At 33.8% G+C, this 26,455-nt stretch overlaps 1 protein-coding gene across 4 annotated transcripts; it reads right to left on the reverse strand.

Annotated features, from left to right (window-relative positions):
- Positions 1–1,590: 1,590 nt before the first annotated feature.
- On the reverse strand, positions 1,591–25,760 carry LOC6555887 (paired box protein Pax-5). Of its 4 annotated transcripts, XM_026983475.1 has the most exons (13): positions 25,425–25,753; positions 21,738–22,107; positions 19,615–19,755; positions 19,503–19,541; positions 11,587–11,752; positions 10,357–10,554; positions 7,350–7,792; positions 6,066–6,154; positions 5,323–5,569; positions 5,085–5,183; positions 4,052–4,546; positions 2,575–2,682; positions 1,591–1,836 (listed from the first exon to the last, which is right to left on the reverse strand). In XM_026983475.1, exons 2-13 carry the CDS (start codon positions 22,075–22,077, stop codon positions 1,673–1,675), a joined length of 2,529 nt encoding a protein of 842 aa, XP_026839276.1. In that variant the 5' UTR covers positions 22,078–22,107; positions 25,425–25,753; the 3' UTR covers positions 1,591–1,672. The 4 variants fall into 4 exon arrangements, with proteins under 4 accessions (XP_026839276.1, XP_026839279.1, XP_026839277.1 ...); XM_026983478.1 differs by lacking the exon at positions 4,052–4,546 and having other exon boundaries at positions 25,425–25,751; XM_026983476.1 differs by lacking the exons at positions 19,503–19,541; positions 19,615–19,755 and having other exon boundaries at positions 25,425–25,752.
- Between the last annotated feature and the right edge of the window lie 695 nt (positions 25,761–26,455).

Genomic DNA, 26,455 nt, shown 5'->3' on the forward strand with positions numbered 1-26,455 from the left:
TGCCAAAAACATTTTGGTCACGCCTACTCTAATGCCCACAAACCACCAAAAACTCCAACGCCCACAATTTTTAGGTTTTTTTTTCACTTCATTATTTATTTTACCAATTTCTGTCAAAAACAATATATCTCGTTCGCACTCCCACCAGCTCGGTAACGGGTATCTGATAGTCAAGGAACTCGACTGAAGCGTTTTCTTTTTTATTTCATGATGGTTTTACGCTGCGCTGCCCTGATCGCTGTATAATATAACACTTTATATACGGAGTAGCTGTATAATATACCAATTGAGACGCGAATTGTTTATATAATTTGCTTAACTTGTCAATTTATTAAGATACATAGATGTTTATGTCTAAATACATTTAAATTTGGTTTGTGCTTTACTATTATAACCTGTTGTAAAAACTAGATTAGGTCTAAATATATTGAACAACGAATGGAACTTCAATTGAATATTGCGCTCAAAGTCTACTAGAGTATTTTAAAACGGAATATAAACAGTAATTTGAAAATATTTATATAATTTATAATTTATTCTGTCATGAAACATTGTTACGAGTTTTTGATTTTAGATGTGTATATTACAAAGGCCAAGAGAACAAATTTTTTCTAAAAAAAAGTCGTAGAAAATTAAATATAAACATTTTTAGCGGTGAATTTTATTTAAAAATTTATAATAAAGCAATGTGTAATACGGTTTGCACAAAATTTCTTTTAGGCTAAGTAACTTATTATTTTACTTTAACAATCAAAATATTTTAACTTGATCTCACTTAATAGACCAAATTTTTTAAAGAATATTCATTATTATAAATAGTAAAGAAAAAATGATATTGCAGTTCATAGATTAATTCACGCCATATAAATTTTATATTATAATTAAAACCATTATAGTTTTTTGAATAAGATGCGCACCGAGTAATAGTTGCGCAAAGACTTATAAGTTTGCGTGTTTATTGACTCAAAAACATATAATAGTCATTTAATTATTTACATTTTTACATTAATTCTTATATACTTTGTTGCTTAAATAATATTTAGTTACAAAATATTTGTGAAGTTTTTCAAACTTTCGTTCTAACTTTTTGGTTGGTTTTGCCTTAATGGGCCTTTTGGTTTCATATGTAAGGGATGAGTGAGTAACTTACTATTTTTGTAATATTTTATATTTTTCACTCTTATAAATATACCTTCTTAAATTGTAACCTAAACTTATTAATAAATGCAAGTTTGTATGATAAATAAATAATAATCTTTTCCTTGTGCAGATTTTGTTTTTCATACAAAGTGATGTTTGTTTGCTTGTATATGCTTAAATAGTCTCTAATCCCGTTCTCATTGGGCAGAGAAGAAAAATGCCGGTTGTAAAGTTTAAAAATTATTCTTATTAAAATTCTTATAAATGCATTTCCGAGATAAATTAGAGATTGTTCTCATTCAATGTTGCATTTGAATCAAACTATGTTCCTTTTAAGATTTCTTTTAATTCGAATCATTATAAATCATATTGGTAGTGAGTATTTACAGCAAACAGAAACACTGAAAAATAATTGAACAATAACTAAATATTTCAAATTTCTATCATTTATGTAAATCCTAAATAAATTTAATGAAGTATTTGTGTTGTGAGTACTTTAAACTCTCTTACTTATTGTTTATATTACGCTTAATTAAGCAAGAAAAATGTCCGATGATTCGGATTTTGTGCACGCACTTCCACTTCCGGGTGATGCAGCTGATGCTAGAGAGTTTGCGCGTGTTGCAGCTAAAGGTGAACGCAGATCTTGTGTTAATGGTAGCTGGGTTTGTCCGGTCTCGTAGTAGTAGGACGAATCTGGGATTATTATATAATTTTGGTGTAAACTTCATTAGGATCATTCACGCAAGGATCAAAAAACACATATTAAGGGAAAAGGAAAAATCAAAATTAAAAAAAATTATTATGCTATCATGACCAATTCTGACTTTTAAAAAAATTTAATAAGAGTGCGAAATGTTTTGTTTTTTTTTTTTGGATTTCATAAAGGTATGTACGTAATAGGTAGGTAGAACCAGGTAAATTCAATGCTGTCTTATAAAAAAAGAGGACTGCCCTTAAGCCACTCCATATGTTTATTAACATTAAAATTACAATCTAATATCGATTTAAATTTTTATACCCGTTACTCGTAGCGTAGATTCGTTGAAAAGTATGTAACAGACAGAAACTTTTCCGACCATATAAAGTATATATATTCTTGATCAGGATCAATCGAGTCGATCTGGCCATGTCCTACCAGATTCTGGCCATGAATATCTACCTATATTCCAAAAAATTTGGAAATTTCTTGTTAGCACTTCCACTAGCTGAGTAACGGGTATCTGATAGTCGGGAAACTCGACTATTGCATTATATCTTGTTTTTTTAATAGAAATATATTTTAAATATTGCAAAGGAGGACATTACTTAAAATCACTAATGCTTCAGCGTTCTTCATTGCTTACCCATATAATTATAAAATAAAGCAGTTATTGCATTTCACTATTATATAAACTATTGTATTTCAAGAACCCGTATTTGAAAATTAATTACTTATCAAGCCGCTGCCAGTGCCATAGCCATAGGATCCGTAAGCTCCGCCATACTGCGTATATGCAGGGTTGTAGGCGTAATCTGAGCCGGGCCCAACTGAGTTGCATCCTGAAAATGAATAAAAACTTTTTTTGATGTAGTCTATAATATGATAATATAACAAAAAATAAGTCGAGTTTATAAAGTATACTAACATAAAAATATATTTAAATCTTAGTTAATTTCGATATCGATAAACTTATCGATAAAATGGGTAATTAATTTAAGGTTAAAGTACATATAGTTTATTGCAATTCAATAACCGGTAAAGATAATTGCTTGTTTTTAGTTAACTAGATTTGTTGAAATATATGATATATATATATTTTTATATATATTTTTATATATATTTTAAGCCAAGTAAACCGAACCATAATTGTCTGCCTGTCCGTCTGTCTGTGCGTTCTTATGAATGTATAGATTATGGGAACTATTAAAACAAGAACTTTTGGTTCCAGAAACGACAAATTGTGCATATGCCTCTAACTTTGTTCAGTAGCAGAGCAAATTTTCAACAGTGATGTGACTTTTACATTAAGTTTTACAATGCAGTATAGAAGCGAATAAGTCATAAGAATGAAGTATGAACATGCCAATGAACAACCGCAGATGTAAGTTATTTCTTGTTTTGATTAAACCATATTGAACTGACAACTCGCTCCCACAAATTAAAAACCTGTGTTGAGACATGTAGGGACTGATTGTTTGGTAGTTACTAAGTCAACATCATTCAATGACGTCACCGAGATATGAGAAGCTTCTATAACAAGCTCCTTTATATGTATGTATACCTCATATATTTAAATATATATTTAAATATTCTTCATTTCCGTTACTAACCGAACCGACAGAGAGTTAAGGTTCATATATGTACATATTCCTAAGACTCCGATTCAATGTAGCCATATCCGTTGAACACCGTGATCTCGGAAACTTTAAAAGCTAGCAAGTTGGGATTAAAGATGGAGATTTTAGTGATGCCCAAGCTATGCAAATATGTTTCCAAACGTTGCTTCCCGCACTCTAGCGCCCATAAACCGCCCATAACTACCACGCCTACACTTTCGAAAAATGTTTAGATTTTTTTTCATTTCAACATTTGTCTTGTTTATTGAAATAAATTGAAAAAAGCTGTCTCGTCCACGATTTATAAAAATTGTATGTTTCTTTCTACTTTTCTTTCCAATTTCTATCAATACACCTAACATTTTAAAATTTCTACTTATACTGCCACTAGCTGAGTAACGGGTATCTGATAGTCGCGGAACTCGACTATAGCACTCTGTCATGTTTTTCGGCTATTGTTGTTTGAAATTTCAGTTAGATTTCATCTTAATTATCCCAACACCGGTTTTGTGCAATAGAAGAAAGGTGCTAATATGAGAAAGTCATGGGATAATCTTCTAAGTTGCGTTATGCGCGTATATTATCAACTTGCCTGCGGGGTAGTGATTAAAACTTGGTAGCATTGTAGGTGTTGAATAAAGGCCTACGTTATTACTTAGATTGGGTTCAACATCTGATCGATTGTCAGACGGGTTTATATTTAGTGACGATGTTCCTCCGCTCGGCTGCAGAAGTATTAGAGAAGATGGATGTGTACTTGTGTTTAAGTGTGCTCGCCTATTTCCTCTCAATTGCTCCTCTCCTATTTGATGTAGATGTGGTAAAGCAATATGATCACTGGATTGCGAATTAGAGATAGACTTTTCAGGTTCCGTATTATTATCATCTCTGCCTCCATCACTATTAGTCAGGGTCTCCTTAACACGGGTACTATTACGTTCCGTATTGTCTGGCGCAATCCTAGTACTAATCGGGCAAATAGTTGTCGGATCCGAGCTTTCTGTCACAACAATGTGTTCTTGCCCGACTAAGGATGAACAATTTTCCACACTGGTCATTGATGTGTAGTTTCCGTCAAATGCTAGAGCTAATATATATGCAATGGAATTAAAAGATATCTAATCTTGGAATCTTTTGTGTCGTAAAAATTCAGTGCGATTTTATTTTATTTCCTCGTTTGAGTGAAAACATATTTTCTTTTTTTAGAAACTTAAGGACGACTAAAGCTATGCGTTTTGGAAGTTTTTAATATTGTTATGATGTTTTCGAAAAGTTTCCGATCTCAACAATATTTCGATATTACACACTAAAAGACGTATTTTGTATGTTATGTTTTTTTAGATTCCCCTAGTTGTATATATGCAAAAAAAATTAACCTTTGTTATCATCGATCAGTTTTTTAAATGGCGCAAGCCCTTGCTGTTATGCGGATTGAACTTAATTAACTTAAATCACTTTGAACTTAATCACTTTCAGGTGTAATAGATAACCTGGTCAGAGAGGTGACAAAATATAGAACAGTATAATTAAAATCACTATAATTTTTATTAAAGATTGTAAAATGTGACTATGCGTCATTGCACTTTAGGCTGTTATTCAAACTCAGCAAATCTGTCGTTCCTTACCTGTGTAAAATGGAGGGACTGTTTGTTCCTGTATTGAATTTGTGCTAAACTTCATTTCATGCATACTAATAGGAACTAACGGGGTAAGCGAACTGGCTCCTTCATCGGTTACGTTTACAAAGAAAAATAAAAATAAAAAAAATAAAAATTGCAAATTATATTAACAATAAATTGACCAAATAATTATACATGAAAACGAACGAAATTGATTTTAAAAACAGAGGACAGCATAACTTACCAATTGAAGGTCCGATTGCTGGTGTATAAAGTGAACTTTGAGTTTGCGAAATCGTTGTAATACTGTCGTACAACATAGAAGTATCGCTGCCAGATGCTGTGGGACCAGATCCTGATATTGGGTTTGTTGAAAATCCGTTTGATGCCTCATAGTAGGTTGCAGCACAGTTTCCAGTGCCGGTTGATAAATTGCCTAGCTCGGCAAGGAGCTTGTGCTCATCCTTTATACACCATTTTCCTGACCAAATCTTAAATGCGAGAAAGGACTTCGATTTATTTTTAACCTTTGGTATTATAATCTTAGAAGCTTGCTGGGATTTAAAGAGCTTCTGGATTTGGTAAACAAAATTAAAAAATTATCGTGTAAAATTTAAAAAGTGTGTTGTCTGGTATGATTAATATAAATTTAACCGTTTTCATTCCGATGGAAAACAATAATAGTGACGTAGACCTGGAGATAAAATGTAAAGACATTAAGTAAAGGACACGCTTAAGCCTGGCGGTGGACTATCTCAAAATTCTTCAAGGTAATTTTTTTTAATTATTATGATTCGTGCATAGTTAAGTTAATGCGGTTTTTTCCGATTATTTTTTCTTTACAACAAAGAGTCGTTCTATCTCTACTAAAATTTGTTACAATTAACTAATGAACAAATTAAAATAAAAAAAAAACGTTTTTTTTTACCTGTTACATCACATCCAAGGGTGTAAATATCTAGTAGCTTAATATATTTGAACACTTACATTTGGATAAAGTTGATCGCCACTGTACGTTGACATACGTTGCCGTTTTCCATCATCTTCGGAATGTATATTTGCGTCACGGTTCTCATCTAAAATTTGGTTAAACTTTAATCAGTTAAGTTGATTTATATTTTGATGTTGAAACAAAAGACTTTTTCATATGCACGTGCCGCCTAAGTGCGTTTGTAAGTTAATAGACACTTTTTCGTTGACGTTAATGCAAATATAAGTACTTCAAGCACCCTTATAACATTGTTTCATATATTTATGTTACCCTTGCGGAGAATAATGTAATAAATAATAGTCCAGAACACGTTTCTCATCCCCAAAAATGGTCGCAACTTATTCTCGATAATTTACATAATGAAATTTTTTGGTGGTCAGTCATGGATATCATGTAATAAAAACCCATACGTGCCAATTTTCTTACAAAAATGGCATCCGCATTTCAAGAATATACTATGAAATGAGTTAAATTTTTAAAAGTCATACAGGAAAAATATTTAGTTCCTTAATTAAAATATTAGTACCTGGTAGAAGAGGCACTTACTAAATCGTTTTAAATGCTTTTCCCAGCTTACCCAGAATAGTGTATTTTCATAAATATTACCACTGAACACAAGAAAATTAAAAAATTATTCGAAATGGGTTTGAGTTGTTCATTTGGTTAAAGCCATTTATTCCATTTAATGGTCCCACTTCAGACACAATATTATTTGAACAAATTTACCACATGTGAAAAGCAATTTGTTCCCAAAGGGTTTTGAATGACATTTTTAAGAACGGCAAAAAAGTAGACTTGTAATTTTTATATGCTTTTTTTACCCTTCTAATGACAATACTTTACAGTTCTGTTAAAATCTGATAACGTTGATGTGTGTAATGCCACCAGGGTAATGGTAGTACTCCACTCAAATCTAGGGTGTGATTGCTGTCTTGGTGTTATAGACTAACGGGTGCTTATTAAATCTGTCAAGGGCTAGATATTTTGAACAGCTTGGAATTATTATCAGCAACCCTCAAAATCAAATAAGATTAAATCTTTTTGGCATGTCCGCCAAGCGGTGCAAGATATCTGAAGTAACGATGCCACAAGGCAATTCTTAGTTTTTGATTCGTTTCTGAATATGTTTCTGGAGTTTAATGAAAAATTGAAATTGTTTATGTTAAAATTATCTATATTTTTACCACACGTTGGTTATCGTGATTTCTCCAGCTTTCATTTGTTCACATTTAAAGTAATTGTTTAAAAATCAAGTCATATTAATTATAGAAAAAACTTACCATGAGCTTCAATTCTTTTGCGTTTACAACTAGATTCCGTATTATTATTGTTAACACTACTGTTGTTATTGTTGTTGTGAGAGTGGTGACCATGTTGTATTCCCAAAATGCCATTTATGCTATATCCAGTCGTTCGTTGTTCAGTCGCTGAGTTTATAAGCCTGGTTTCATTACTATTGGTATTGATTTGACCGACTGAAACTTGAACAGAATCAGTGCCTGACGTCGGTATAGATACGTGTACACTCGCCGACGCAGAGACATTTGTGTTGGCGGAATTAGCACTGCTATTACTAGTTGGTTGCTGCGGTTCCCCATTCGTTCCAGTGCTGCTGTCAAGACTTTCCGTTGCAATATGTCCCCCACCGAGACTCTGTGGAACATGGTGCTGCTGGTGATGATGTACGTGTTTGGCTTTCTCGGCGGCTTTATTCCTTACAATTCTGAAATTGAGGGATAACATTTCAAGTGACTTAAATAAAGAAATTAGTTGGTAAGGTCAAACCACTCTACAGGTAAAAAAGGCCCACAGTTAAATGCCAATTCGTGCATAAACCTACTAAAAAAAGAGAGAACGCAATTTCTTCGACTATCAGATACCCGCTACTCAGCTAGGTGGATTGGTGCTAAGGAGAAATATTTTTTAAAAGTTTGGGTGTAACAGTTTTGTGCGGTTTCTGGGCGTTAGAATGGGCTTGACGAGAATGTTAACCAGAATCTCGATAGAAATTGGCCAACTCAGCAAGTGATATTTATACTTGTTACATACTTATCAACGAATAAAGATTACCCGTATAACTGCAATTAAAAGTTCGTTTTGTGACGGTTCTCCAAGTTGCACACGAGCACCTTGGCGATAATATTATTTACAACCTATGATTTATATTCTTAAATTATAGTGATTCAGACAGTTTTTTTTAAAGCAGGCATTAAAGTGGGCGCGGAAAAAGCTATTGAAATCTGTCTAAGCCTTTTATAAAAGATCGTGCGTGAAGCGTGAATAAAACTAACACAAATTACAAAAAAATGTTTTAAAAATTTGATTTTTTTTTATAATACGATAAAACAGTATAATAAATAGCTTATAGTTAAGCTATAGTAAAGTATAAGTAGTAAGCTTATAGTAAAAATTGTTGTAACAAACAAGAAGGAAGCCTTGCCGACGCGAAAGACATTAATATTTTTGGTCAGCATTGCTAGCGCAGTCACTACAGCCATGTCCTTATATACTTCTGTCTCTCCGTATAAGCGGCAAGAATATGGGATGTAGACTCCAGGGATGTTGAACGTGTCGAGTCGGTATTTCGTTTTCACTCTTGCTATAAACTTTAATAATTACAAATCGCGACGACCTAATGCACCTATTAAGAATCATTGGACTTCCGGGATTGCATTGATTTAAGAACATTTGACAAGTTTTTTTTCAGATTGTTAAGGTAACCATATGCTACAGAGGGTTGTAAGTGCAGAAGTTAATTCTGCTCAGTTCGTACCCTGAAGACAACAGTTTCAGGTTTGCTATTTTTTTTGAGTACCAGCTTAAAACGGGATGAGCAATTGGATATATGGACAGTGCACACAATTGAGACATATGTTTGGGATGCGAGAAATGTACATCCTGCTACGTGCACATTTCAATGTATTTGAGTGGAGGGCAGAAAACTAAAATTGGTTGAGTGCTATGAAAGTCACTTTATTAAGTGACAGTCTCCTGGGAATCAATATAAGGGGGAGTCCTGCCGCCGCCGTACGCACAATTGTTATTCGATTGAATCACCGCCACCCTAATAATCGCTCAAGTGCCATCACATCACACATTGTCGCATTATGAATTTTTTTCTTCTTTCTTGATTATACAATGAATTACCCTTGTCCGTCGCGACTTTTGCATTACCAACGGCCACATGCCAGCCTATACATTGGTTACTTTTTGCAGACCTAGAGGTAATACGAAACGAATTGATTATGACTGCACGTGTCGGCTATGGTTAAAAATTCTAATTCCAATTAAATTGTTTAGCATGCAGAAATAGAAACAAGTGCGACTTGCCATTTGAAATAAACGATCAACAGATAATGATATATTCTTTGGTTAAATTAGAATTAAATTTTTAACATTTTTCCTAAACTTACAATTTCTCTATGATATTTCGAGATGTCTTTGCTAGTTTATGAATATTTTATTCAATGTGAACGGAATCATATTTAAAATCACAATACTCTATTATGAAAGGCTCCACAATGGTTCCTAAGACTAGTAAAGACTAGTTTAATCTCTTAGTTTTAAAGTCATTACAGGAAGTAAGTCGGAACGTACAGCATCGGACAACTAATCGAAAATTTTGAAAAAAAAAATTTAATTTCGTTGTCACCAAATGTTTTCCCTAATCTTCGTAGTTACGGAAGAAAGATCATAAATGGATGATAGTAATTCTGGTTGTTTTTGTATTTTGTTCTGAGGTACTATAACAGTTTTAAATGTAAATTTAATTTAAATTTAACAGGGTTTCTGCTAATTAAAAACAAAAAATAATAATATAAAGTTATCGCAGCTGTTTCTAGGTGGCATCGTAGAATGCCACCAAGATAAATTATGGTCAAAATGGATGCGCGTAAATAATAGCAGTGTGGGACAGTGTCGATTTCGGTACTGCCACGTGGCACGCCAAGATTCTACGATGATGTTGTCGGCAATAAAGCCACACCGGATGTTAGAAGGGAAAGTGGCTTGTGTTGTGGTCGTGTGTCAAGCATTGTGCCACAATTATGAACGCTAAAAACTACTTAGATATTTTTATTAGATGAAAGGTTTGGTAGAACATAAAGTCTCAGTACTGCATGAAGATGGGTTCTTTCCTAGCTTAGTTTTTAAGGAAACGGATACGGATGTTAACAGCATGACAGCAAACAAACTCTAGATCACATCCGCACAACGGATGTGCGTATATACGTTCTAATCTGTTTCGGACTTCATCGGGGCTAAAACTCTTTTTTAGTATTTTCTTACCGGTTTATAGAAGAAACGCTGGGAACATTATCCTGGGAGCATATAGCTTCTGCCAAAAGTCGATCTCGTATTTCCCAAGCAAACATTGTGGGATTTTCGCGTTTATAGTTTGCTATTGCATCTACAACCGGAGGAGTGGCCACTTTCGGTTTGGAGCCGCCGATAACACCAGCTTTAAAACTACCAGTCTCATAATATCTGAAAGTGAAGGATTGGAAAGCTTAAGAACCAAAACCCAACAACAGCTAGGCATTGAAGCAGAAATTTGCGACCATATAAAGTACATCTATAAAGCCATGTCCGTCTGTCCGCACGTACGATTCCTCGAAAATTAGTATTTAAGTTTTAAAGCTCAATGCATGAAAAGACTTTTTTAAATTACATTTGAGTCTTACATATTTGAGTCTGGCCACTTTAGTTTATGTTCGTTGTATTCTAATTGGATATAAGCTAGTTAGTTGTTGAAAAGCATCGAACGACTTTATCATATAGCTCCAATAGGAACAGACGTGAAATAAGTAGCTAATTAATAGAAAAGAAATTATATCTTCGGTGTTTTCGATCATGAAATCGATATGTATACACAATTTTTAAGCCAATACCTATTTTCGGTTTTAATTCGAATTAATCAGACGACTATACCTTGTTGTATGTTGTTTATAGGAAAAGTCCAAAAATATTAGAAAATAGTTTCGTTGTATTTGAACACAAAGTGTTCTTATACATTTTTCTATTGATACTTTTTAATTAAATATACAAGTTTGTGCCGAAATTTCAGTTAACTTGAAATGCTAAAAACTGCTTATGACAATACGCGCAATTCTTAAATCTACAATTCGGACACTTTATTATCTCCGTTATTCATAGAGTAAAAGTCTATTCCAGATTCGTTGAAAAGTATAAAAAAGATAGAGCGGAGCGTTTCCGACTCTATGAGATCAGATCAATAGCATCAAGTCGCATATGCATTTAAAGTTAAAAAAAAAAAAAACAAAATATAAGCCGTAAGCAATAAATGTTACCACCGCTGTCTGCCGTTCGTGGGCAATCTGGAAAAGTCGCCGAGATCTCGCCGAGTCGCATACGGACAGACACACGGCGGAACAGACCAATATCAAGTATAAATATACATATGTGGTGTATATACTTCATATGATCGGAAAAAAGTTATTATTAACCTGTAATGAAGTATTTACTTTTAAAACTCGTTTCACTTAAGTGCTTCATTACCTTGAAAGTATTTTAGACACACAACCATGACTAACGCGTAATTGTCGTGATATGTCACATGGGCGGACACCATTGTGGGCCAGCTCCACAATACGCTGACGAACGACATCGGGAAGTGGGCGACCATTAACGAATACACCACCAAGTTGATTAACGCCTCCATGACCTAATTAAGAGAAATCAAATGGAGCTATGTTAAGGTTTGATATTCACTTGGCATTAAAAAGTGTAATACAAAATAATAAAAAATATAAGGTAATTTGTTGAGGACATATTTCAGTTTAAAATCAAAATATATTTTAATCGGCTTTAAATATGTAACCTCTGATCTAGTTAAAAAAAAAGCAAAGGAAAGACCAGGTTCAAAAGGAATCTTATCATTAAAAGCATTTTTGAAAATCGCCAGATAGCTAAACACAATTTTCTATTTTTTGCTAATTTAAGAGTGGAAAAATGTTTTGTTGTGCATTTCGTTTACCCATAAGTGATGCCTCGATTTTAGTGTGTTGTGATGAGTGTTAAAATACATACAATAAATTAAAGGCAAGATCATGTCTAAAAATCGCACTACTTGAGTCGCAAATGCATACACATTTACATACCAAAAGGGCACGCGAAACTGCGTATGAATTATACCATACAAATGTATGAATGCTTAGTCGCATGTAAAAAAAAAAAAAAACAAAAATAAGAGTTTTTATTTTTGAGAATTTAAAAAACACTGTCTGAACTTCGTGGTGCTTACCCTGACTTCAAGAAACTATACAACCTTGTTTAGACTGTTTCTAAATATTTTCCAAATTTTTGAAAAATTGTATTTGATTTAGAAACCTTACACCTAAGCCAAATTATCCTTAAATGCCAGAAAATTGCCCTACACTTGGAAAATTGTGTTCCAGTTCAACATCAAAATACCCAAATAACTAATATATCATGTTGATCACAATTTTCAAAATACAGTAGAATCCGGTTATAGCGAATTCAAGGGACCGACGATTTTACGTCGTTATACCCGGAAGACGCACTAACAGAAAGGTGGCAAAAACAAATGTTTTTTTGTTTATTTTATGGTTGCCATGTTCGTAATATGTTTTAACATAAAACAAATTAATTTTTTAATCAAACAAAAATCTTAATAAATTTAATTTAATAAAATGTGTGTTTTCATTGGCTCACCGGCTTCCAAGCGCCGAATAATTTGCATTTTTTCTTCGACGGAGAAGCACTTTCGTTTTAAAGACATTTTGTGGGCCTAATGCACAAGTGTCGAGCTTAAACTGAATGAGCTCATTATGCGCCTTTAGTGCATTACCTCACATTTAGCGAATTTAAGCATAAAAATGAATTGGAAAAAAGAAGAAAAAACTAGAAATATAACGGGATATATAGGCATGAGGTCTGCACACGGACGCTGTAAACATTTTTGTGATTTTTTGTATTTTTTTTTTTAATTATTGTAAAGTATTACTGTAAATTATTGTAATCATTTTTCTGTTTTTTTCTTTTGGCACGTCGCAATATCCGGTTGGGTTATGAAAAATCTCGTCGGTATAAGCGGTTTGTCACTAAAAGCGGAGACGTACTAACGTACTAATCCTTGTATGGGGACCAACCAAGCCATCGAGTTTCCTTCGCAATAACCGGACGCTATAAGCGGAGTCGTTATAACCGGATTCTACTGTATTCGTTTTTGAACTCGTACTTACATTTTTCCTGAACTAATGCCCTTTTGAAAAGCCTGAACATGCAGTTTCATAGAGGTTTAACAGAGGCTTCAATAATATATAGTTCGTTGCATCGGTCTACGTAGCTGACTTTCAATTTTACAGCTCTAAATAGTAGGCTTCTTGAGCATCTTAGTGCTCATCTTCAGTACGCAACGAAATGCATTATAGCATCCGAATTATTCTATTGGCATTTGGTACAGGGGCTAAGTGTAGAGTTATGGCTTTAGAAATAGGTAGAAAGCCTTTTCTTCTTATAAGTCTACTATTGATCAGAAAACTATTCGAGTTAATAAACCTATCTAGTCTGTCTATTTGTCAATGTCTAAAATATATTTAGATCTGCTTATCAATCTACGTGCCAGAAATTGTTAAAATCAAACTATAGGAGAACTAATAAAAGGTTTATTAAATGGCATTGAAAATGGCATTTATCTAGTTATACCACGCGCTTTGATGCTTGCATATCTTAACCTGTCCGTATACTCTTTCAAAGGACAAAAATTTGCAACACTGTACAGAACACATTAGTCCATATAAAGCATATATATAATATTAATGTACAGTCGTGTCAACATAGCTAGCTCCGTCCGTTTGTTTCTACGCAAACCAGTCTCTCAGTTGTAAAGCTATTTCTTTTGTATGTATTATATAAGTCGGAGGGGCTGAATCGTATCACAAAACTGGTAAAAAAAAATAATCGAATAATTAATGAAAAAACAAGAGTATAGAGAGAGTATATGCTATATAGATAGAGTATATGCTATAGTCGACTATCAGATACCCGTTACTCAGCTAGTGTAAATACGAACGAGAAATTTCTACCTTTTTTTGTAATATCGGAATATCTGGAATTGCTGGAAAGAAATTGAACATTTTCTGAAAGTGTGGGCGTTACAGTTTTGTACGGATTGTGAGCGTTAGATTATGCGTGGTCAAAATGTTTTTTTGGCAAATCGATAGAAATTTACAAGACTTATAAAAAAAGTATCAAAACAGTTATGGGCATAAGAGTAGACGTGACAATATTTGGAAACAAACTATGTCTCTGGAATCCGCATGCTTAGTGTCCGCTTTCTAGCTTATAAGAATACATATACTTTATAGGGTCAGAAACGCTTTCTTCTACCTTCTACCAACACCGCCCAAAACTGCCACGCCCACATTTAGATATTTTTTCATTTTATTATTGTTTTTCCCAATTTCTATCGATATGCCAGAAAAAAGTTTCAATTTCTCGTTCGCACTTGCACTACCTAAGTAACGGCTATCTGATAGTCGGGAAACTCGCCTAGAGCGTTTTCTCTTGTTTTTATCGGTGTATATTTATCTTCGTTATTTCGTAAAATACAACCGATTCGCTGCCTATGTAAAGCAAAAGATGCCGCACGTCACATATAGAATGAACGCAGAAGTATTAATGACAAACATGTTGCAAGTGAACAGATAAAAGTTCACTTGTCACACTTAATTTAAAAGACATGACTGAAGGATTCTCAATTTGTTCACTAATTTAAATTTTCAGTGCGTACTGATTCAGTTTAATTTAAATGTGTAATTCCTGATTTTAATGAGTCGATTGAGCTAAGCAGTTGTAATATTATTAAAAGTATAAACATATTTGATAAAAACTATAATAAATCAGATGTACTTTTCTGCACCGTACAGATACATACATAGATAGAAAAACAAGAGAGAATGTCAGTCGAGATCCCCGAATAACAGATACCCGTTACTCAGAGAAATCGGCAAGAAATACAACAGTCGAAAACGGTTCCTTGTACCGGTTACATACTTTTCAACAAATCTAGATTACTTTTTTACTCTACGAGTAATAGGAATGCTTATTTATACATTTTAATAACTACAGATTTACCGAATAAATGTCATGATAAATGAAGTCGTTGCTAAGTTAACCGTAATTGACAGTCAAGATACAGGACTATAACATTTTTCATATTTTTAATTATACTATTCTTTTATTATAATAAAAGTATTTTCCTAACCTTTTTCCCTTTATAACCACGAACCTTTCTGTAATTATTTCTGTAATTGTAATTACTTAGGAACGCAGACTTAGTAATGCCTTTTATAATATAATATAATGTCGATAAAGCGTAAACCGTACTTATTTGTGTGCCACTTTGGCCGAAATACCTCACGACACATCTGAAAAAACTTTAGATTTTTAAAAGTTTTTATTGTTTTTTTTTTGGTAGTATCAATAGATATTTAAAAACTTTTCTCTACGTTTACCCTCTTAAACTCTTAAGACCAATAGACATGAAAAAATGTTTGCGGAGATAGCTTCCCTTTGTTTTTTGATCTTTTAAACAGAACATTTTTAAATAGATAAAAGTAGCAGCTGAAGATTTTGACCTATACCCATGCTGAAATTACTCTGCGTGATTTCTGCTTTACAGTAAGTGCGTACAAAGGGCATTGTTGTTCTTAATGTCACAAGAATGTATAGAATGTGTTTGTTGCCGTTTGCTCGTGACTGCAAAGCCACATAATAAATCAAGCTATTAAATAAAGAATATAGTTAAATACACAAATACAAATATTTTATAGCAATTCCTAAAATCAGATTTTAATCGATTTGGAATAAATATAGGAATTGAAAATTAATATTTGAAATTAAATAAATCATCTAAAATGCGGATGTGACGATTAATAGCAACATTAAAAAATAATTTAATTATCATCGGTTTCGGTACAAGGTGCCAGTAGCGCCCAAAGCTTAAAAAGTTAACTTCGGTACTCTGAGATATTTTAAACATCTTTTGGCAGTACGCAAATGCGTATAAAATATTGTTATTACATGTATAATATTCCATCATGTTCTGGTTGTAGCGATAAGCTGTAGATAGGTCCATCGTAGAGTAGACAAGTAGTATTGTATTTTCTTTCTCGAACCAAAAATTAAGACACAATCACATTATTGTATTCACTTTGATCACCATTTTATTAAAAGTTTGTTGAAGGGTGGGATTTATCTGCAAGCGTGACATACGTATCTCACCGCAACCACAAACCGTAACGGTAAACCGAACTTGTAATCGATGCCGGAACAGCTAGAAGTGCTCCGATTGCAGCAACCGATGTTCAGATTGACGTTCTGGAAAAGCACTGTCCATCGGCAGGCTGTTGAAGATGAAGTTTGATTTTCGTTTGTCTACTTCTTTGCATAAGTAAAGTGGACCGAGCACTCTCGTTGCTGTGGCTTATTCAGTAGATATGGTCTTCTTTTGGCCAGCCATTGACATTATTTTTTCTTTTATTTAAAAGCGTGTTTTCTCTTTCGTTTTGTGTACCGTAAAATATTGCTAACCATTTTTTCCGGACTGTTTGCTGTCAGCCGCAGAGATTCTGCGCACGATTTCCTTATTCTTATCTACTTCTACAATTTTTGATTGTCCCTATCTCTACTTCACGTGCAAAGGCGCGGGCGTATGCATGTCCTTGGCAATACGTCGTTCTCTTTACACTTACAACGCCACCGCTCCGCCCACCCATATCGGTTGCCGTTGACTCCGGTATGCCGTTTTCATCTTACATTGCAGCCAGCCAATGAAGACGGTCCAAAGGCGGGGGACGTTCCAGGCGTAGCATCGCCAAACGAGAATACTGGGTGGCTGTTCTTGTAGTGGCCAATAAAATCGCTTCGAGCATGCCAGCATTTGTGTGGATAGACAAAATGTTTATTTTTAGGCAGTTTTAGGTTTTGTGAATAGTGCCAGGGGGCAACGGTTACGCAATCGCATAGATCTGACTTCTCCAAATTTAGCTGGCACAATTTGGGCTTCCGAACGACAACAATTAATTTATAGAGAGTATGCCAAAAGTCAAAAAAACACTAAGCCGGCTAATCGAAGTATGAAGAATATTTAATGAATTTATATTTTTGCATGTGCTCTCCGTCCGTCTTGAACTGACATTAACAGGAGCGCAAACAGATTTGGCAATGTCAAGCGAGCGGCCACAAAATCAACCAATAGCCACAAAGAAGGTCTGGCATCGTGTGCAATGGCACCAATCACAGCACACCTCCATGCCTACTCCATTCACGTGTAGTCGCTGCGTATTTCGACATCTCTTTCTCACTCTTGAATAACACGTAGCCGTTTCTTTGCAATACTGCGGTATCTACCCATTGAAATTTAATAACTAATTTCATCTTTGCAAAATTTTAAATAGGACCTAATATGTTTCAAAACAGTATTTAGAAATGTGACAATTTTAAAAGTGATCTGATGTACTTCAAAGAGATAGCGTAATAAATGTAACTTATCTGGAATATTTACCTAACTACCTAAACTTTTGTACTCATGGTCCAAAGGAAAAGCATAAATAGCATAACCATGATTCTAATGTCTTTGGTATAATATTTACCTTAAATATTACCTTAAAAATGTAAAACTTACCGAAAATTACTGTTGATAGATATTGATATATGCCTTAAAATATTGTTCTAGTTTTTTCCGGACATTAAAAACATTTTTAATTAAAATTCTAAATTTTGCTGATTTGAATGCACACCAGCATTATTATTATTTCAATAATTTTGAACATGTATGCAAACATCGAAATTATATTTTCGTGTCATATATTTAAATTAAGTTTCCGACAGTTGAAATGACACATTCTTATAAAGCTGTCTATAAAGTAATCTAAAAATAAGTTCCAAAAATTTACATTCGTTGTTGTCATACAGTGTTGCAAATATATGAATTCGGGTTTAATTAGATCGAAATCGGACGACTATATTATATATGATTAGTCAGAATAGAATAAAAGACTGCAGAACAAAATAAAAGATTCGTTGTTTTTGACCAATTATTATACCCTTAAAGTAAATATATATTTTTGATTACGATCCGTCCGTCTGCCCGTCTGTCCGTATGAACGCCTCGATCTTAGGAACTACAAGAGCTAGAATGCTGAGATTAAGCATGCAGCTTCCATAGGCATAAACGCTACGCAAGTTTGTTTCCAAATGTTGCCACGCCCACTCTAACGCCCACAAACAGCACAAAACTGTCACGCCCACATTTTTGTGTGATATTTTTTCACTTTTTTATATATCTTGTAAATTTCTATAGATTTGCCAACAAAATTTTTGCCACGCCCACAAAATTTTTGTACGCCTCCAACGCCCACAAACTGCACAAAACTCTCAAGCACGCACTTTTAAAAAATTTTAAAGTTTTTTTCATTTTATTTTTTTTTCCGCAATTTCTACAGATATTCCAGAAAATGTTGAAATTTCTCGTTTGCACTTCCACTAGCTGAGTAAATGGTATCTGATAGTCGTGGAACTCGCATATAGCATTCTACCTTGTTTTATCTAGTTTAATACAACATTTTTCAAAAACTATTCACATTAGTAGTTATCAACAAAAATAAAGCAAAGTGCATCTACTTTGAAATTAAATTCCAACTGTGTATTTAACTGACTTAACTTAATATAGTAAATGTTTGTACACTTTTCTGTAGTTCTCTTTATCAAACCAACCCTTTGAAATTCATCGAGAATTGAAACTATAAATATTTTTATACAAAATAACACTGACTTGTATCAGTACGAACTTTAAAATTAACATGCTTGAAAATGGCTTATATAAATTTAAAAGTCCTTTAACACTCGAAGAAGGTACCTAAGCTACCGGAAACAACTTGATTTGTGGTTTCTGCCTTCACTCGATTTAAGTTGTACTAATGGAGTAATCTGTGTTCCCATACATTTGTGGTTACACCGATTCGGTGCTGAGTTACTATAACATTTTTTTATATATCGTGATTATAAGGAGCGTTGTAATCGTACACCAATTGTACTTCAATTTGAATACGAATCAGATCTTGATGTCGCACAATCATCAATTTAGTAATGACAGCGTCCAGTCTCCAATGACCATTTCCATTACCCGAACAAAATAAATTCAAGAAACAAAAAGAACTATGTCATAGCCAGGAAACAGCTTGCGGTCAAAGTATTTTTTTTCAATTAGGCACCCAGTTACTTGAGACAATTCCAACTAAGCCGCAGAAAATTGATCCGGTGGTCACTTAGCTTTGTGAGAAACATTTGCTGATGCGAAAATCAGTGTGAATGATTACGTGGGAGATGGGTATGTGTACTATTCGGTCACACGGTACTAATACGTATGGAAAACTATAAAGATATCTTACCATCACCAGAAATACTGCCCTGCGAACTGTGTGAGTCTTCTGAAAAGATATATGAATAATATTTTCCATTTAAATATGGGTATAAATATAAGCACGGATATCTGTGTGGTACCTGCCCCGTTTTGAATATCGTTCATGGCTGTTATCCACTCCACGCCTTGGGCCTGTGACATGAAATTGTTAGCAGATGGCGTCGTATTGGTATCCGAAATGTTGCTCAGTATCCTGTTTGAATATTCATCAAACTTGTTCGCTAGATTTTAGTATTTAAAGAATGTTTTACTTTCTGATATTTTTTTTCTTTGGTAATAATGACTTAAAAACAAGGTAGGACAGTATAGTCGAGTTCTTCGAATATCAGATACCTGTTACTCAGGTAGTGGGAGTACGAACAAGAACTTTTAACGTATTTTTGGAATATCGATTGAACTTGGCAACATAAATAAGAAAATGAAATGAAAATGCAAAAGTTAGGGCATGGCAAATAATAAAACGAAGAATATTGAAATATTTTCCAAGAGTTAGAGCGGACGTGGCAAACAATTTTTTTTTTTGGTATTTTTAAAAAATAACCAATTTGGTAAAATTTTACTCTACGAGTAACGGGTCTGAATATTTTTGAAACATTTTCTAGAATCGGTAAAAAATCTCAAAAACTGGTTACACCGGCATTTTATGAAGTAAAAGGATTGTATATCATGAACTTTGAAAAAATATATGATTCAGGACAAAATGGGGTGAAAGAACATAAGAAACAATTTTAAATACTAGAGCATATGGATCTGGTGGGACACAACATCAAGTCATTAAAAAATAAGAGCAGCCACTTTCCCCAATTTAAAACTACTAAATCAAAGAAGAAAATAAGAGCAGCCATTTTCCCCAATTCAAAATAATTACTTTTCATCAATAAATGTTGTATAAGCGAATCCAAACAGTGTTTTAAGGCCATGAAGCCATTTAAATAATTCAAAATATTTCGATATAAGAAAGTTTAGTTGAAACCCTTTTAGAAAAACATATCCATAATCAAATGCAATCCTCGCTTCCTACAAGTTTTTTGGAAAAAAATTATGGAACTAAAATTTATGCTTATTATGAAAAAGTCTCGAACTATTTTTTCGAATGCAAAGCCGTATAGCCCTTTAAATTTTCTACGAAATATATACTCAACACGAATAATGATATTAAGATTAAATGAAATATATTAAATGTACTCATATGACTGATTTTAATAGAAATACCTAGTAATACAAGTAAAAATTTATTGACTAAATTGTATTTATAAAGTCAAGTGCAAACTCATTTTTTGTCACAAAAGTTAGTATTAGAACATATCTAAGGGAGGAACAAATTGCTACTGATTTTTTTAGTGTACAAAACGACAATATGTATATGTATGTATATTATTTGTTATTGAAGAATTCGAGGAGGAAAATCGTGGAACATTCCAATGGGAACATGTGAAATTTCCTCTTACCGGAAATTCCGTGACTTGAAGTAAACACCTTTTAATTTCTGGTCCCTGAGGCTTTCATACAACTTGAATATGAATTCAAAAAGAGTCGATTTCTACGACTACTGGTGCCACTAGCAAAATCTTGGAAGGGGATATAAAAGGTTTTCAATCGCTGTTTTCCCCTTCTGTTCTCCCAGCAATCGCTATTGTTCTTTAGATTTGGACGGTTGCAACTTGAATTACCATCCTTTCCTTTTGTCGGTCATCACTTATCCACTACAAATGGTAATGACATGAAAATGTAATCTTTTGTTTAAGTATAATCAAAAATGTAAACTGGAATATATCAATCTACTTATTTTTTATTTCCTAAAATAAAATAATTATTTAACATTCGTTCTTAAGAATTCGAATTTAAAAATTTTACAATTCAAAACTCAAAATTTATGCGTCCGATTCTTATCAAATTACAACCCAAATTATATATTATCGAAAAACTATTGTATACCGAATTATGACACTCTTTGATCAAAATACCGAAGTTACATTTTTTTCTGATTATTCCTTTGGCAGCTATACTTATTATACAGTGGGGTGATCTGAACCGCTCCGACTAAAAAATTGCATGCAGATAGCTTTAAAACTAAGAGACTGGTTTGCGTAAAAACGGGCGGACGGATAGGCTATATCGATTGGGCTGTTGCTACTGGTGAAGAATATACATACATATATACTTCTTATGGCGCAAATGTTTTCTTCAGGGGTATTTTGGTTACCTTTTGACTTATCTTCCATTTGGGGTGAGGTATACACGTTACTTCCGGAAAGATGTTGATGACTATGCTGATTTTGATTAGCATTGATAGTACTGCTCAGGTTATCAACAGTGCGGGGGTTCTGAGAATTGTGCAAAGTCGGAGAAACGACCTGTTGCTGATGATGAGATAGGTGATGTTGTTGCAGATGCTGGGAATCGTGATCAAGCTGGCCTGTACTTGTATTATGGGTTTCTTCTTGAGTTGAGTGTAGAATGTGCGGCTGTAAAATACGATGTGGAAGCTCATGTGATAGTGTCCCGAGCCCGTGGCTATGATGTGACGATGTCTGTACATCCATTATAAGAATCAATGATTCAACAGAAAGCTCCTGGAATAGAGAAAATTTTGTGTTATTTTATTATGAAAGGAACGAGCAGAGAAGTTTGCTTAGCAAAAGTACTTAATCTATGTAGCCATTTTCTAAAATAGACTTACCCTGCGACTGCGTCTTTAGTATCTGCAGATCGACTTAGCTAATGAGTTATGATTATACTCTATAGGATCAAAACACTTCTTATTCCTGTTGCATACGTTTCATGGAATACTATTACTCTAAGAGTGACGACTAGAATAAATTAAAGCAAGCAAACAAGCTGTATCTCCTTGCAGAAAGTAAATATTAAAGTGGCGTGTTTCGACGAATAAGAGTAATTTATGATAAACAAGAGAGAATGCTTTAGTTTAATACCCCGACTTTTAGATACCCTTTACTCAGCTAGTGGAATTGCGAACGAGAAAAGTCAAAATTTTTTGGAAAAATTTTAGAAACTGGAAAAAAAAAATTATAAAGAAAAATATTTAAAAATTTTTTTTAAAGTGTGGGCGTGACAATTTTGGGCGATTGTGGATTTTAATTTGGGCGTTTCATATGGGCGGAAACGCTTTCTTCTAGCTGTTACATACTTTTTAACAAGTCTAGTATACCCTACGAGTATACGGTATAAAAACAAACACGAACGAAGTTAATTTGTTGTCAAATATCTGGTGTATACCTATTTAGTACATTTTATGATTAACAATAATTTTATAGTCGATTTACTTGTCTATCAGATACCTGTTAGGCAGCTAGTGGAAGTGCTAGGAGGAAATTTGTGCATTTTTTGTCCTACCGATTTAAGTGCACGAAAAAGTTAATTTAACAAAATTTCACAATTCTAAATGCGTGACAACTTTTTGCGGTTCGTGGGCGTGGCCAACTTTTTGTCGGCTCAATAGAAATTATCAGTACAAAATATAAGAAGAAAAACCTCGACAAGTTTTTCAAAACTGAGTGTTGCAGATTTGGAGGTTTGTTTTCTTTTATAGGTTTAGGTCTCTTTAAGGTTTTTCTTTCTTTTATAGTTCCCCAATATTGCAGGGTTCAGACATACGGACTTGGTCAGATTTGTGATCCTGATCAAAAATGTATATATGTACTTCAAGGGTAGCATCGCTTCGATTTGCCTGGTATAAACAAAATTATGATTTTTCTATTTCCTTTAATTATTTTCCGGCTATTCGTATAGCTATATAAAAAAAAATGGACTATATAAAATAGACAACTTTAATAAATCTAGATCGACTAGATTTGAAATATAAATTATAATATATATGATCAACAAAAAAACGAGTTTTGCATTTTTATACCCGTTACTCGTAGAGCAAAATGGTATACGAGCTTGTTTGGTTATCTTAGTTTCATTTTTTATAAAGGATTAAACATATTAATAACATTTTAAATTAATTTGACGCGTAAAACTCATTTTCCAGTTGTGCCTTTTATGGCACACAAAAGACTATTGCACTTCCCGCTCAAGTAACTGTACGTCTCTGTTGTCTTTGTTTTCTCGAGCAAGGTGCACATTCTACCCGCCAAATGAAGGCTGAACCCGCGCAAACGTGTTTGCTAGCACTCATTCACCTGTTGTTAATTGACCTTTTTGGGACCATCACTCCCCTAAGGGTCAATATAGCTAAATGAACGAGTCAGCTACGTACATGAGTATGGGAATAAATGTGTTCGCTTAGACCATCTGCTTTATTTTTACATGTATAGTTTCAATAATGGCCCAATAAGAAAGAACGCTAAAGTCGAGTTTGCCGACTATCAGATACCCATTTATCAGCTAGTAGCAGCGCAAGGGAATTGGACAACAATGGGTGAAAAATTCGATCCATTCTTTTTGGTAAGATTATTTTATGGTTTGTGGCCGTTAGAGTCCCAAGCCGTTATCGGCGCATCGATAAAATTTAATAAATAAGAAATGAAAAAACATTGGAGTTCTCTCTGGGCGTTCAAATGGGCGTGGTAAACTTCTGAAACAAGCTAGCACCGCTTTAATAGTTCCCGAATTCTAGACGATGGAACGGAAACACAAACGGACATGGCTAGATCGACTTGGCTAGTGATACGGATCAAGAATATATATATCTTACATTTTTTTACGATTTTAGTATACGAGTGTGTATAAATATACTACCAATAGTTATTTATGATTTGTTATGATGAATAAACTTATTAACATAATTATTACAGGTTAAACATTCACTCATAAACCATTGTGTCAAGCTCAGTTTGACACCTCTTACCACCACCATCGGACCTTTTTATATCCTTGCAGGGGGTATAAGGATTTGATGCAGTAAAGAATACATTTGGTAGAATGAGTATCAACAGCGAAGTCGATATAGCGAAATCCGTCCGTCTGTTTCTATGTAAACTAGTCTCTCAGTTTAACTAACTGCTGGAAGCTTTGGTTTGAATATGACTATATCATAAAGCAGTCATTAAAACAGTAAATAAAGTTTAATTTTAATAAAATTGGACGACTATGCTATTGCAACAGTTACAAAATATTAATATGAAAATTATACAAAATAATATAAAAGAAGCGAAAAAACAGATTTATTTTGTTGTTCATCGGATACATAGTATACATCGGTTGTTTTTTACAAATATATAATTAGTGCAAGGGTATACAAGCATCGGATGGTTTCCTATTTGTTATACTAATTCTAATGGTTGGCAAACAGCAGCGCCGAAGGACGATACAGTAATATATAAATAAAAAGAATGCCCTCTGACTTATTTACATTTTTTTTTGCAATAGAACAATTGGACGACTATGCTATTGTAACAGTTACAAAATATTAATATGAAAATTATACAAAATAATATAAAAGAAGCAAAAAAAAAACAGATTTATTTTGTTGTTCATTTATTTAAGCTTTGGGATTTTAAAATATACAGTTAAAAGTCACGGTCGAGCACTGCGGTCCTGCTACGAGGTCATTGGGGCCTCTACACTTTGTTCTTTTCAATACCAACTGATATTTTGGCAGAATACTGGGTAACAACCCATACTACATTCCATTCAACAAAATTAAAAGTGGGAAAAAAATCGTATTTTCACACACTCCAGTCGAATAATAGCTATGGGAAGCCAGAATACTTAGTTAAGACAGTCTATGAAAACAGAGAAAACAAGTATTCCAAGGTCAGGAGCGTGGGTAAATATAAGACGTTTAAATTCAGCTTACGCTCTTTTATTCAAAGCCGAGCTCAATCGTCTAAAGTTTTTAAAGTTATATAACTTGGATAACTTAAAAATTTATTTTCACCTTAATAATATATAAAACTAAATGCACGCAATATAGTTTACTCACTGAATATTTTCGTACTATAAGGATTGATAAGCATATAATTGCCTTAAATAATTTAAATAAATAGTCAGTTATTGAACGGCGGCACTCTTTAAAATCACAATGCAGTCTAAATGTTCCTTATACACTCTCAACATCACTGACTCTACGGATCTAAGCTAGTACGGTACTTGAAAGGTAAAAAGACTGCGCGTACCACCTGTTGGCTTTAAATATACGAAGTAACACGATTTTCAGGTGGATCTTGAAGCGTACGCCAAGAGATCTCGAGCGAAACTAAATTGTTGAATGGCAATGGACGACGGAAGCCGTTTACATCGCTCAAACTCAAGCGACCACTTTTTCGAGTGTGTTCATGATGGCTTATGTATTAGAGTCGCTCTCAAAACTTGGCCCAAGGCGGCTTTACGGTTGGTCGGCTACATTCGCACTCAACTGGCTATCGACTAATAGGGAGACATAGCGTGTTCGTCGGATGCAAAAGCTGGGTTTCAAATACGATCGCCGCTTCAAGCAGAATGAGTGATAGAGAGAAAGAAAGAGAACAAATTAGTTAAAGTCACTGAAAGAGAAGGGATGAGAGGTTATTCTTGTTTTCCCCTGTTTGGTGTATACTCGTTACTCGTACAGCAAATGGGTATTTTAAATTCGTTGGAATGAAGAAGAAAGCGTTTCGAATCGTTTGATATATTTGTGATCATGATCACTAGTCAATTCGGTATATTCGCTCTTTCGTCTGTCCAACAAAAATCTCATAGCCCTGCAGTGCGTCAGAGTGCTTAAAGGTTTCTTAACGTTTAACCGATCAATATCCATCGAATTGTTTTCCACTTAAGGTCTATATATTTATTGGTTTATTTTGCTCATTTCTCATATATTTTGGCATTTGACAACCGGATCTCGAAAAGCGCTTTCTAGACTATGTATTATATTTGAAGTAACTATATTGTGTTGAACGGAAGCTACGTCAGTTTATATACATAAGTAATCAACCCCAATTTTTACTGACTAGATCGCGTTGTATTATAACATTG

Source organism: Drosophila erecta, unplaced genomic scaffold (genome assembly GCF_003286155.1).
Source record: "Drosophila erecta strain 14021-0224.00,06,07 unplaced genomic scaffold, DereRS2 tig00000294-arrow-arrow-pilon, whole genome shotgun sequence".
Classification (NCBI taxonomy): Eukaryota; Metazoa; Arthropoda; class Insecta; order Diptera; family Drosophilidae; genus Drosophila; species Drosophila erecta.

Bases quoted from the DNA above. Each gene is read 5' to 3' on its own strand.
- LOC6555887 (XM_026983475.1), bottom strand. From the start codon at position 22,077: ATGGATGTACAGACATCGTCACATCATAGCCACGGGCTCGGGACACTA. The intron at 19,542-19,614 runs GTACCACACAGA...ATATCTTTTCAG, and splicing joins CGATATTCAAAACGGGGCAG to AAGACTCACACAGTTCGCAG. The intron at 5,570-6,065 runs GTAAGTGTTCAA...CTCGCATTTAAG, and splicing joins GCGATCAACTTTATCCAAAT to ATTTGGTCAGGAAAATGGTG.